The sequence below is a fragment of the Fusarium oxysporum genome, chromosome 14 (assembly GCF_000149955.1).
Source record: "Fusarium oxysporum f. sp. lycopersici 4287 chromosome 14, whole genome shotgun sequence".
NCBI lineage: Eukaryota > Fungi > Ascomycota > Sordariomycetes > Hypocreales > Nectriaceae > Fusarium > Fusarium oxysporum.
In genome coordinates this window covers 1-12,177 of record NC_030999.1, presented here as the reverse complement: position 1 = coordinate 12,177, position 12,177 = coordinate 1, and the positions used below count along the sequence as shown (strand labels likewise).

The 12,177-nt window shown below is 49.5% G+C and overlaps 4 protein-coding genes across 4 annotated transcripts; 2 read left to right on the top strand and 2 right to left on the bottom strand.

Annotated features, from left to right (window-relative positions):
• Positions 1–1,068: 1,068 nt before the first annotated feature.
• On the bottom strand, positions 1,069–2,186 carry FOXG_14136 (uncharacterized protein). The gene has a single exon (XM_018394204.1). The coding sequence runs from the start codon at positions 2,070–2,072 to the stop codon at positions 1,137–1,139; it is 936 nt and encodes a 311-aa protein (XP_018253758.1). The 5' UTR covers positions 2,073–2,186; the 3' UTR covers positions 1,069–1,136.
• On the top strand, positions 1,452–4,471 carry FOXG_21449 (uncharacterized protein). Its single transcript, XM_018401787.1, has 2 exons — positions 1,452–2,915; positions 2,968–4,471. Exons 1-2 carry the CDS (start codon positions 2,599–2,601, stop codon positions 4,007–4,009), a joined length of 1,359 nt encoding a protein of 452 aa, XP_018253757.1. The 5' UTR covers positions 1,452–2,598; the 3' UTR covers positions 4,010–4,471.
• Positions 4,472–4,927: 456 nt separating this feature from the next.
• Positions 4,928–6,847, bottom strand: FOXG_14135 (uncharacterized protein). The gene is made up of 2 exons (XM_018394203.1): positions 5,626–6,847; positions 4,928–5,576 (listed from the first exon to the last, which is right to left on the bottom strand). Exons 1-2 carry the CDS (start codon positions 6,409–6,411, stop codon positions 5,214–5,216), a joined length of 1,149 nt encoding a protein of 382 aa, XP_018253756.1. The 5' UTR covers positions 6,412–6,847; the 3' UTR covers positions 4,928–5,213.
• Positions 6,848–8,652: 1,805 nt separating this feature from the next.
• FOXG_14134 (uncharacterized protein) lies at positions 8,653–11,684 on the top strand. Its single transcript, XM_018394202.1, has 2 exons — positions 8,653–9,597; positions 9,645–11,684. Exons 1-2 carry the CDS (start codon positions 8,821–8,823, stop codon positions 10,053–10,055), a joined length of 1,188 nt encoding a protein of 395 aa, XP_018253755.1. The 5' UTR covers positions 8,653–8,820; the 3' UTR covers positions 10,056–11,684.
• The last annotated feature ends 493 nt before the right edge of the window (positions 11,685–12,177 follow it).

Below are 12,177 nucleotides of genomic sequence, written 5' to 3'. Positions count from 1 at the left end.
CAATTTACAATATGATCAAACGTTGTATGACATTCTGCCCTTGTCACCTGTGTTGGGCATTTGCTGACTCCAGATTGACTTATCCTAGCACTCGAGCTGCGCAGCGCTATCGAACTCTATCAATCCCGTTGGCAAAAACCGAAAAATGATCCGGTCCACCGTGACTTAACGAAGGATTTCCTCAACGCTGCGGACTGGGCTGAACTAGAGCGCTTCCACGACTTCCTAAAGCCGTTTTACATCCTTACGAAGACTATGGAGGGCAACGCTAGTAAACCGGGCGTAGAGGGCGGGCATGGTGCAGTGTGGGAGACTCTCAAGACAATGGACTACCTGTTTGTCAAATTCAAGCAGGCCGCGGAGGAAACTCAGTTCGAGGAGCCCTCCCATTTTAAGTCGGGAATCGACTGCGGATGGGCGAAGCTTGAAGACTATTACGTCAAATCGGACCGTACACCTGTCTACCGAGCAGCGCTAGCCCTTCACCCATCATATGGGTATGACTACTTTGAGCGGCACTGGAAAACCGCGATGGATAGACCGCAATGGTATAACGACATGCAGTCCGCTGTGGGTAGCCTGTTTGGCGAATACGCCCGACAGGCTGAAGTTGAAGCTCAAGCTCAAGCGGGGCTTTTGGAAGGTGAAGTCGATGAGATTGAAGCTGACGTTAACGACTACAGTTCATTTGGGAAAAGATCAATCCGCTCCTTGAATACGCAGCGGAAGAAGGTCAAGGCAGTTAGCGAGCTTGACATATTTCAGACACGGCCAATTTACGCTCATGATCTCGATGTTGCAGACCCTCTTGAATGGTGGAATCGACATCAATTGGAATATCCAGTTTTATATCGAATGGCGCTAGATCTATTCTCGATTCCTGGCATGAGTTCTGAATGCGAAAGGGTGTTTAGCCAGACCAAGAAAATGATCACGGATGAGCGCAACCGGCTAGCACCTGAGGTAGTCGAGGCCGATCAGCTTCAAAAACAGTGGCTAATGAGAGGGCTGGTAGTCTAAGTTCGTTAGTAGTGCCTCCGTAGAATAGCAGAAAGGGTTTCATTGTATCCAGTAAGCATTCAGGGAGTCATTTCAATTGCACCGGTTGAACCTCGGTATGGGACTATCAGACCGACCTAGACCGAGTGGCAGCGCACCCAGACAGACCAAGACCGACCGACCGGGAGCCTTGACGAACCCAAACCGACAGACCGAAGGGGCCGGTCTAGGTCGGTCGGTTTGTTAGCCACACTGCCCACGCAGTCTGCGCACCCGAAAATCTTCTGTCCTACAGGGAAGCACTGAACGCACTTGAAAGGTGAGCCGTCGCGCTTTTCGATGGCATTTGCCACCCACCAGTCCCAGTCAACATACTGCAACTCAGCTCTGCTATGCTTACGATAACAGAACATACAGGTGAGGACCGGCAGCGTTCTCATGTCGTGGAACGCTTTGTAGAACTCCTCGACCGTCTTCGCCTTTCTCTCGTGGCTCACAGGCGTACACCATGTCTGGTCGTCAGATAGCCGCTCCTTTTCTGCAAAGTCTTCCTCCAACACACCCAGCACGTTGGCGAGGTCTTGCACCTGCTCAGACTCGCTCCTCTCCTGGCGCTCCACAGTTCTGGGACGTTTGTGTGGTAGCTGCCCGTCGTCGCTACGAGGGCCGGACCTCTTCAGTTCACTCCGATGCCTTGGTCCTTCTTGAGGCCCATTCTCTACCGTACCTTCCGCGCTGTCAACGACTTGGCCCTGGCCTGATGACATGATCCCCGGTTTCCGATGAAGACGATGACGTCGGCGAGAACTCATATCACCACTTTTCTGGCCGTTCTCCCCGTTCAACGCCTCTAGAATGTCGGCTGACGTCCGAATGCCCAGATCTACCAGTGCCGGACTAACAACCGACCCTCCATATGCCGCATTTCTTTGACTCCTAGAGTGCTCATACTGGCTCTGTATAGCCTCGAAGATATCTGCCGATGTACGGATCCCCAGGCCGGCGAGTGCCACATTCTCGCGATTCCGCGCATCTAGGCGACGGAACAGATCGGACAGACTCTCCGTCTCCATGATGGCCTACGTCTGCTCGCTTTCCTATCCTCATAGTTCTATCGTGATGCAAAGGATGGCAGGCCACTTGGCCCCCAAGGGTCTGGTGCTAATGTCTGCACATTTACCTCAGTTCATTGCTCCATCCCGGACACCCGAACTATCCGTTTTTCTCCTCAGCCCGGGCTACGGGAGGACACGCTCCTTCAGGCTTAAACTCAAATAACCCCTGAATCCTTGCTCGATAACGCTTTGGGAGTATTCCCCACCTCAGTCTGCAAACACAGCACCCTCTTGCTTTGAAACGGCAGTAACCTCGTCTAACGCTTTCCCCGTCGACCCTGTGTCGCACTCACCAATCATCTGCTTGGCAATGAGAACAAGGTTCACGTTCAATCCCCTGACGTGACATTCGTCACATGCTCTGAATAACCAGTCAAAGTTCCTTCACCAAACATGTTGGAACCCCTCCCTTTATAGCAAGCCGTCCCGCACCTTCGCGCGAGATGTGGCACGTTTCCAATCATTCCCTCAACTTCTGTTCGGCATGTCTCTACAATCGACCTTTTCGAGTACCATCCACCTGCGCGACTTCGTCGACACCGTCACAGAGGACCCGAGTCGTGAAAATGCACCCAACTACGTCGAAATACAGACCGACGTCGACATCTTTGAGGAGAGTAGCTTCTATAGTCCTAATGTCAACGTCGAGCCTATTCATACCCGCATCCATGCTTATCTCACACGAGAAGAAAGGGACCTCTATGTGGCAAACACCTTCTTCTACGCCGACGGTCGCTTCTCTACTGCCCTGTCTGCCGACGGGGCCTTGGAGATCAGTGTCCAAGCCTTAAGCTTGATGAGGCACGTCCCGTCTTGTCCTGTACCCGATCTAGCTCCAACTAACTCTCCCTAGTCACCCGGGAGACGTGTCTGACTTTGACAAGTATCGACGCCACTTGCCAGAACAGTGGTGTCCGATGGTGACCATTATCGGCTTCGTGCCATCTCGTAGCGACAAGACTCTTGACTTTTCAGAGGACCGCTGCTTCGCCGTCGAAACATCCGTCTACGACACCTCAAAAGCAGCTCCAGTCGCGTTCTCCGTCACCTGTTTCTTGGAAACCACCAAGCGTTGGCAAAAAGTCAAGATCCCTCAGTCGGGAGCTTTTCTCAGTATCACTGCCAAAGTCGCTGGCCGCACCACCGACACCAATCAGCTGGCCCTCCGTGTCCTCGACTTGGCCTACCTACCGAGACCGGCTGCCGTCCCCACGGCCACGCCGACGCCATCTTCTACTCCGACTTCGAAGCGATCCGCCCGCTGGGAGGGTCGTGCCACTCCGTTCACCCCTTCTAAGAGGCGACGAGGCTCTGACAGCGCCAGCCTGGCGGGATCTTCATATAAGAAACAGCTTCCGCAACCTACAGAAGGCCATTCTCATGTATCGATTGCAGAAGATAGCCCAGATCCTCCGGCCAATTCCCCCTCTAATTCCCCATCTCCGTCGGCGAGTCTAGCATCACTTTGCATCCTTTCCCAGGCCCAGACGGCGGGACTAGGCCACATCGCAATCGCCATCCCCCAAAGAAGTATCCCCATAAAGAATAAAAAGTTGCATTTGTGCTCAAGTCCTCAAGTGTTTCCTACGTTTCAAAGACGTAACCCAACTATGCAGTTTGACCCTTTCCCTGCCATTCTGGCCTCTTTTTGTATACACACTCTCCTGCGTCTCTTCCAGTTCGCTCTGTTGTCACCTTTTTCACAGCATCCCACTGCTTTGCGCCTACTGAACGATTCGATCTGTGCAGTCGTTCCACGTACCGCTCAACATATGCCTCCAACTTCCGCCTCGTACACTGCCCCAGCATCCAGCCTCTCTTCTCGGATGACTTGCCGCGACTGGGTTTCGCGTTTGACCCTCTCATACACGCCATTACCGATAACCTCCACATGAGGATCTCTCGTTTTGTGAAGATGGGACTTTGGTGTTTGCAGAACGGTTGTGATAGGCGATCCGCAACTGACCCAAAACATTGGACACTGCGCGACAACCGGCCTCGTGCTCTTACATGAAGGGCAACATTGCACACCGATAACGGTCGGCGAAGGGAGATTCTTGACGATCTTCGGATACGCGGTGATCAGGCTCTCTAGCACTGGATTGTTGAAACTCAGCCCCTCGGCTGCCTTGTCGCAAAAGAACTGGAGCCGAACTGGGCATGCCGCTATGTTTACAATGAGTGATAGTCTGTAGATTCTGAAAGTCTGGCTGTCGTCAAATGAACCGAACGTAAATCTTCTCATCGTGAGCTTTTGAGGGATTCATCTTTCTGAGGGTCCCGCTTTAAGAATCCCGCTTTGTGTAGGGTCGATTTAGAGTTCGTGGGGCATGTTTCACAAGGACCTAATGTAACCACTACCTAGCATGGTGTGATCGGCGGTAACTTGAACACAGCAAAAAGCTAGTTTCCTGTTGATGTTGCATATGCATAGCTTCTAGTCATCCGCTGAGAATTATATCCCCTACCCAATTTTTATCTTCAAATTCGTTCCTCAAGGCTCTTTCTGGGCAACCCGCTTGCGGGTTGCGTCGCCTGTAAAGTTTAAGAGTGCCGTCGTCTACATGGTTGGCACGGGCCTTCGTGGAAGAAACGCGGCGCATTTCGCGTTCTCGGTTTACAGGCCCAAATGGAAATGCGGCGCATTTCCAGAGGGGAAATTCGGGGTAAGAAAATGGAGATTCTGATTGGTGCAGAAGTGGAAATGCGGCGCATTTCTTGTTTACATGCTTGATTATGGAAATCGGGTTCGGGTAGGACGTCGAGTTTGGAGTTGTTAAGGGGCACATAGTTTTCATGGCTAAAAAACACCTCCGTAGACTCTTTCCTACCCGAGAACCTCGGTGCAGCAGAACTAAAAGCAATCCTGGTCAGTGGAACCCTTTGTCTTATGAATGCAACGATTTGAGGATATCATGTTCACGTTTTAGATCCCGCCGTGCTAAAAGCTTCGTGTCGATGGTCCTTGCGCTGGGGTTCATAACACAGTGACGTCAAGACAACATTCATGTTAATCCTACTTCAAGACAACCAGCAACGGGGTATCATTTATCATTCCTCACTTTTAAATCCCTCTGCAAAGAGCAAAGTCCATGCACATTAAGCACGTCTCTTCGCAGTCTGCGGTTCAAAGTCACCATCTTGCTTCTTCTCCTTAGCATCAGCCGATTCCTCCTTCGCTGTGAACCTCTCCTCGTCCTCCGGGGCAAGTTCCTCCACCGGGCTCGAAGACAGTTTGCGCTTTTTTACCCGCCGAGTTGACCGCACGCCCTTGGCGTTCTTAGACTCTCTGGACTGGTGTAACTGTTCGGCCGTGTTCAAGAAGTCGTAGATCTTGGAGTAAGGAATCGAGATGGGAATGTTTGGATAATCTTGGGCGAGTTCGTCGGGGGCAAAGTCGTGAAGATCGAGAGTCAACTTACTGCCGCGATTCATCGGGCTTCCGGTGGCTGTTCGGAAAGGCTAGATGGGTCAGGTCAATTCTTATCAAAACAGGGGCAAGGGAACATACGTGTGACTGGACGACTTGCTCAATATGCATCGTGACTTCATCACTGTCTTCCACTGGAGTGAAGCGGGGCTTCCACAGTGAAATTGTAGATTCACTCCCCGAGTTGATGTCAATGCAGACAGCGACTTTGATGTCGCCATCTGAATGGTGTATGTACTCTTTGGCGATCTTGGGCAGTCGCCTTCTGTCTTGGGTGTAGGAAACTTCGATGACTACCCCGGGAAGAGCTGCGTCCTTGTGCTGGAATTGGGCGTCTGGCTGGCGACGCATCTGGGTCTGCACCTTGTTTCCCTCCTCTGCTTCCGCTTCATCGTCATCCAAGTCCAAAAGAATGCGCGAAGACCCTGAACTCGAAATCTTAGAAGTAAAATCATGAACTGATTCGTTCTCCCGCCCAACCCTCGAAATCTCTTCGAATACAGCGCTGGTGATTGACCAAACGAAAGTATCGTGTGTCGGGGAAGGCATGCGCAAGATGATGCGACCTGGTCTCGGCTCGAAGTCAAATCTCAAGAATGCAGACTCAATCCTCTCGCGGGCGCTGCTGTAATCGTCCTCGCTGAGGGAAATACTCGTCAAAGGCGATAGGTCACCAGTCTCAGCTTTGCGCTTGAAGTCGACAAGGCTTTGAGGCAGACCATCGGCAGTCGAGCGGCGAGTGCGCTCAGCCGTCGCAGGAGGTGAAGGGGGCGCTTTACGCTCAGGCGGAGTGACCTTTCGGGATGGTTTGAGGAGTGGAATTCGTTGCGGTGATAGATCTGGGGATATTTCTCGTCCGTTATCCATGACTGGGGAGGAGAGTCATTGGATTAAGAGGAAGTGTTGTTGGTGTTTCGTGTTTGTTGTTTTGGCTGAGATGCGGCGCGCGGGATGACAATGACGCGTTCGCGTTGGCACTTTAGGAATTTAGTGGGTCTGTGTCGGCCAAAGCGGCTATTGGAGTATTCTTTAGCCAAACATCGGAACCGAGTAAATCTATTGGCAGTGTATTCAAAGAATAATAAGGAAGAATGGGTGAATCGATGTTCGGCTATCATCAAAGATAGGTAATATAAACATGACATGGCACGCTGCCCAGAGAGAGAGAGCGCCGCAAAAGCAAACAAAAAAAAAGAATAAGAGGCTGATCACTAAAAGTGGAGCTCTTGTCCAGTATCCTGCCACCTAATTTCTTCCCGTCCTTCAGAACCCCTTTCTTGCAATATTAGTAGGAAATTATCGCTGACTATACATCGCGCCCAACAAAAGGACGTTTTAAAACAAGGCTGGGTATCCCTCAACTTCAAAATCTGCTCAATGTAACGGTCGCACCTAACCACTAACTATATGTTTGAATTGTTTATTGAACTCGACAAGGGTCAGCCGACGGAAACGCGACGCGTTTCTTGTTTGAGGTTTTCTGATTTCATTAGTGTGGTACGAGAAACGCAGTGCGTTTCCTTCGGCGAAAATACGGGGCGAAAATGCTAGACGGTGATTGGTCAGAAACAGGAAACGCAATGCGTTTCTGCTGATAATTCTTGAGTAGGGTATAGATACTAAGTGTTATAAAGTGTTATATCTCTTAATAGTAAATTGAGCAGGTTAGATATATTTAAGTAAAGATATTGTATTAATAGCTAGTAAGCTAGTCTAACTAACTAAAGAGTATATACTATATATATTAATAGGAATACCTTAAGATAAAGTACTATAAAGGTATTATAAAAGACTAAATTTGTAAGAGGAACGTAATATATTCGGTTCAGTTAGGCAGATCGAAGGTAGGTCTTAACAGTATGCAAAGCTGAAGCTTGCAGCTTCAGAAGATCTGTCTCCCTTGGACGATTACCCCTAGATTCTCCCTCGAGAGGCTGGTGCCTCAGGCACGAAAGCCTGGAGGGTCGTGGGTTCGAACCCCGTTACACTAATCTAATGATATCAGCTAAAACAGCATCAATATTTTGTATACCAGCTTTCTACGGCAATCACAGCGACAACCCTGTTCGGCATTGTATCACAGAGGTTCTTTAAGCTACGATCTTCAAGGCTATCCCAAGCCTCTATCGCGGCTATGATCAAGGCATGTTGTGGCGTTGATGTGTATTGAAAGGAGAAAAAAGGCGCCCAAAAGCGGCAGCAAAAAAGCGTGCCTAATCGGGCTAGCCTGGGGACAGCTACCTTCAAAGATCCTCAAACTTATTGCACCTCACTGTAACCTAACAATCTATTTACATGTACTAAATTATAAAAACTCTATATGAAATACGTATTGGCATAATAAATATGCTCATACTTTTATTTGTTTTATAATAATTCATTTGAGTTTTATTTTAATTATTCAAAATGGAATGAGGATAATGGCGCACCCGAGTGCGGCAATTTGACCAATAATGACTAAGCGTAGGTTTGAAAGGCAAAGCATACCCGCACGGGTACCCGTGCAAATAAGGGATCCTTATGTCAGCAACATAGATTGATCAAAAATGCCTCATATGAGCCAATTGACCGCCTAGGACCTTATTTATCATCCATCTGTTGAATACTGGTGAAAATGAGACCGGCTAACCGGATGACCGAACTACCGGTCAGAGAGCTGTCTCAGCACTGTAACAACCTCTTAGATAGGTCATTACTGAACAGATAGAAATACGGTTCCAACCCAACTATCGGAGAGGAATACACACAATTGACCCCAATATCTGACACCATCGTAGATCCAGTGCCCTTGGTTGACCCAATTGACGCTTAATTGAAGCTCCACTTGCCCTATTAGCGATGGATCGAACCCTTGAAGTCTTCCCTGACCAGGGTTGAAAGCCACTTGTCGCACTGAGCGTGCTTAAAGGGTTAGAGTGAATATGATGAGCAGCAGCAAATGTGTTGATTGATTGTTCTTCTGTGTGGGGTATTCCATCCCACAGGTTTTACCTTAAATCACCCAGCTTGATTACTAAGGGCTGTTGTTCCTGAGGGTCATTGAGACCATGCCCGGCCTGCGACAATAGTGAACAGTAAGACCCCGTGACAGTGGCACGCACGTGACTTCGTTATTTTCTCCACCTGCTGGCGCGAACAGATAAGATAAGCAGACCGCCCCACTTGTTCAAATGTTTCCCCGCGTCATTCAGCCAGACCAAAACAAAACATCATCATCATCATCTCCATCGCAATTTTTATACTTCTATCTCCGCCGACGCGCGATGCACCCCAAGCATGGAAGTCAAGCATAATCCATCGCATCGTAAGTCTCATCGCATCATCACCCCTCCCGAACGTAAGACCCTCCCATCTCCTCCAGCCTCTGGCGAACGCGACCAGGCTCCCGGGGCCTCGACCGAAACCTCGTCCTCGTTCTCTTCCTTGTCCGAGACGGCCGATGAACTGCCTGAAAACCTGCTCACCCTGAAGAAGAAACTTCTGGGAGTTCGAGAGCATTCGTCTGTGGCGACCGCCAAATTGAGCAACGAAGACTACGAACGCTGCTACGACAAGATCCAGGCTACCTTTCGCCGCTTCGACTACCTCTTTCAAAAGGAGCTTATCATCATCCGAATGCCGTCGCCGATACATGAATTTTTCATCTGGAAACTTGGAATCGCCATTCACGAGAAGCTACGGGACCTTGGTCGCCAGAACAAACAAGTTTCAAGTTTCACCAACAAGATTGACAACGGCTTGTCTGGCCATATCGAGCTACTTGACAAAAATGGAGATGAAGTGTTGAAACGAATGCCTGATATTCAGTTCCAGTTTGCCGGCGCCGAATACCCTGGTGTGGTGGCTGAAGTCGCGCTTACGCAAGACGTGAAGCAATTGGGCAAAATTGCCAAGGAATACATTCATTATTCATGGGCAGCCATTCAAGTCGTCATTTGCGTTGATCTCAATACCGACAAGGAATCTACTATCTCGGTCTGGAAACCGGCATATACTCCCATCCCCGGCACTGGTGAGAAGGAATTATCTTACAAAGAAGTTGTCAAACGCGAGGCATGTTTATTCCTACCTAGTTCTTAGATGTGAGCTGACCAATCTAGCCCTTCCGTACTGCCGACGGTAATCCCATCAACCAGGGCTCCCTAACCCTTCATCTTCATGACTTCGTGACCGAGGAGTTTCGCCAAGGGATATCCAACCTCTCTTTCTCAATTTCATACTCCGAAATGGCCGAGATGCTGAACAGCTCCCAGAGGATTCACGAGGGCCGGAATGTCGCAGCGAAGCGGAAACGGCCCATACCCCGAGGGGTCAAAAGACGATCAGCTTCGTTAGAGTCCGAGCCGGAGGAGATGATCGACCAGGATAAAGCAAGATACGATAATGAGGCGGCGGCAGCAATGAAGAAGCTGGACACCCAGGACGAGACGTACGAAGATGTAGAGGGCGAGGAAGAGGAAAGACCCGCCAAGAAGCGTGCTCAATTGGCACGAGATTGCGCGAGTACTTGAGCTTTTGGATTACATTGCCATTGGATTGGAGTTCAGGATAGGGAGCATGCTTGATAGACATTGCGCTTGGATGACACTCTGTTTTTTAGAACGGCAAAACCGGCATAGCCACCCACTTCTTTGATAGCTCAATGGGTAGCGAGCACTGATGTAATTAATCAATTAATCTGAATCCAAGGTCGGATTCAGATTAATTATTGAATCGGGCCCTTGGATTCAATGATTAATTAGTGATTCAGCGATTAATTAGTTACCAATACTTGTAAAGACCATTCAATAACCACTTGACGTTGGATAACGATAGCTACTATGCTAAAATTCCCCTAGCAATTAAATTTCCTTTCGCTAGTGCACACCGACTGCCTCGGGGGTCTTGAAGGCCTGGTCCAATAGTCCATTCTTAATCCAATGCTTTAAGCACTCCGTATACTCTATAGTCTTCACCGATAAACGGCTCCTGTCCCAAGTGATTGTGCGTCGCGCTCCACTAAAAACTCGTTCAGCCTCAGCTGACATAGCCGGTATCGAAAAGATATTGACCGCAAGGCGGTGTAGGTGAGGATAAGATGTTTGTTGGGTTGGTTCGAGCCACCACGAAAGGGCGGAAGAAGCACCGATAGGCAGAGGTGGACCCTCGATAAACCGATCGAATTCATCATGAGAAGATGATTGCTGATAGATCCGCTTCTTATATGCCTCATAAGCCGAAAGATCCTCCTCCATTTCCAGTACTTGGACTGGCTTGAACCCTTCCCATAGCTTGCGTACAGCATCAATTGCCGGGGCTATATAATGCGATTGGTCCTTCCACGCCTCATCAAGATGCGCTCGTCGGAGACTAGGATGGAGCAGGATTGCAGCCGCGTAGACTTGGAAATCATATGTACGCTTGTAGTAGTCATCGAATTTGTACCAGCTGGTCATGATTCGATCGGCCATCGTAATATCGTGTTGAAATTGCTGCATGGCAGCTTTATAGTGCGTGATAAGAAAATCCATAGAGCAAATCACTTCATCTAGTGATGATTTGTCCCACTGGGTGTCTTTAGTAATCTCATAGAATGGTTGTAGAAAGCTGTGGACTTCCTGAAGCTCCTGCCAATGCTCAGGATGGAGATAATCAAGCTTGATATCGCCCTCCATGTAGTAATCGTCGAGAAAGCTATTTATTTCTTTGCGCAGTGTGACGGCAACATGAACCATAAGGTACCAAGAGTTCCATCTGGTTGAGTTATCCTGAGGAATCATGCGCCCAGCAACTTTCAAGAACGCCTGATAGCGTTGACTTGATGAGCGTATCCATACCACAAGGTTATGAAGCATCCCAAGTGCCCCATATTGTCGCCAGGTAGTTGCTGTCTCTGCCCTTTCGACAGCACCTTCCTGTTCGTCGTATGAGAGCTGCGACACCTGACGCAGTGCCTCATCAGAAGCGTCCTTATTCTTACCGAACAGGAACGCCTGCACTGCCAGATTGATGACATGGCCGTTACAGCCAGTGTGGCTAACAAACCGACCGACCTAGACCGGCCCCTTCGGTCTGTCGGTTTGGGTTCGTCAAGGCTCCCGGTCGGTCGGTCTTGGTCTGTCTGGGTGCGCTGCCACTCGGTCTAGGTCGGTCTGATTCAGCCGAAGGCTGACTCTACATTAATTCATAAGTTTTCCCGAGTAATGAGGGTTTGGTGCAGACAGGGATAAATAAGTTTCTCGGAATCTGATTGGTCCAGATTTTGTATGGCCAGCCGCGAAAGAACGCGCAACTGGCTGATGGCACCAAAAGAGTGGGGCCAATCGGTGCTGGCCCCTGAAAGGCTCACGCGGAGTGCCGGCAGCTTGCGTCCATTTGGAATTGTTTGTTTACTCAGTACTGTGCCAGTACCACGCGTTCAATTCATCTCCCCAATTCGACAGGTCTCGATATGGCCTCGTTGATTGAGTAATGGATATCGGTCTCAACCCCGAAGAGCTCTCTACTGATTTACTCTTCGTTGTTTGTGCTCGTTGTGGGGAGGAGAGACCGGAGAGTGCCTTCAGAGCAAAGAGGCAGTCTGCTGGGCAAACTAAGCAATGCATAGACTGCCGTAACCAGCGCGTTTCTCATGTAAGTTCTGCCTTCCTCGTC

Excerpts from the sequence above, each read along its gene's own strand:
- FOXG_14136 (XM_018394204.1), bottom strand. The coding sequence starts at position 2,072 with ATGGAGACGGAGAGTCTGTCCGATCTGTTCCGTCGCCTAGATGCGCGG.
- FOXG_21449 (XM_018401787.1), top strand. The coding sequence starts at position 2,599 with ATGTCTCTACAATCGACCTTTTCGAGTACCATCCACCTGCGCGACTTC. Across the intron at positions 2,916-2,967 it reads CAAGCCTTAAGCTTGATGAG|TCACCCGGGAGACGTGTCTG; the intron begins GCACGTCCCGTC and ends AACTCTCCCTAG.
- FOXG_14135 (XM_018394203.1), bottom strand. The coding sequence starts at position 6,411 with ATGGATAACGGACGAGAAATATCCCCAGATCTATCACCGCAACGAATT. Across the intron at positions 5,577-5,625 it reads AGCAAGTCGTCCAGTCACAC|CCTTTCCGAACAGCCACCGG; the intron begins GTATGTTCCCTT and ends TGACCCATCTAG.
- FOXG_14134 (XM_018394202.1), top strand. The coding sequence starts at position 8,821 with ATGGAAGTCAAGCATAATCCATCGCATCGTAAGTCTCATCGCATCATC. Across the intron at positions 9,598-9,644 it reads AAGAAGTTGTCAAACGCGAG|CCCTTCCGTACTGCCGACGG; the intron begins GCATGTTTATTC and ends TGACCAATCTAG.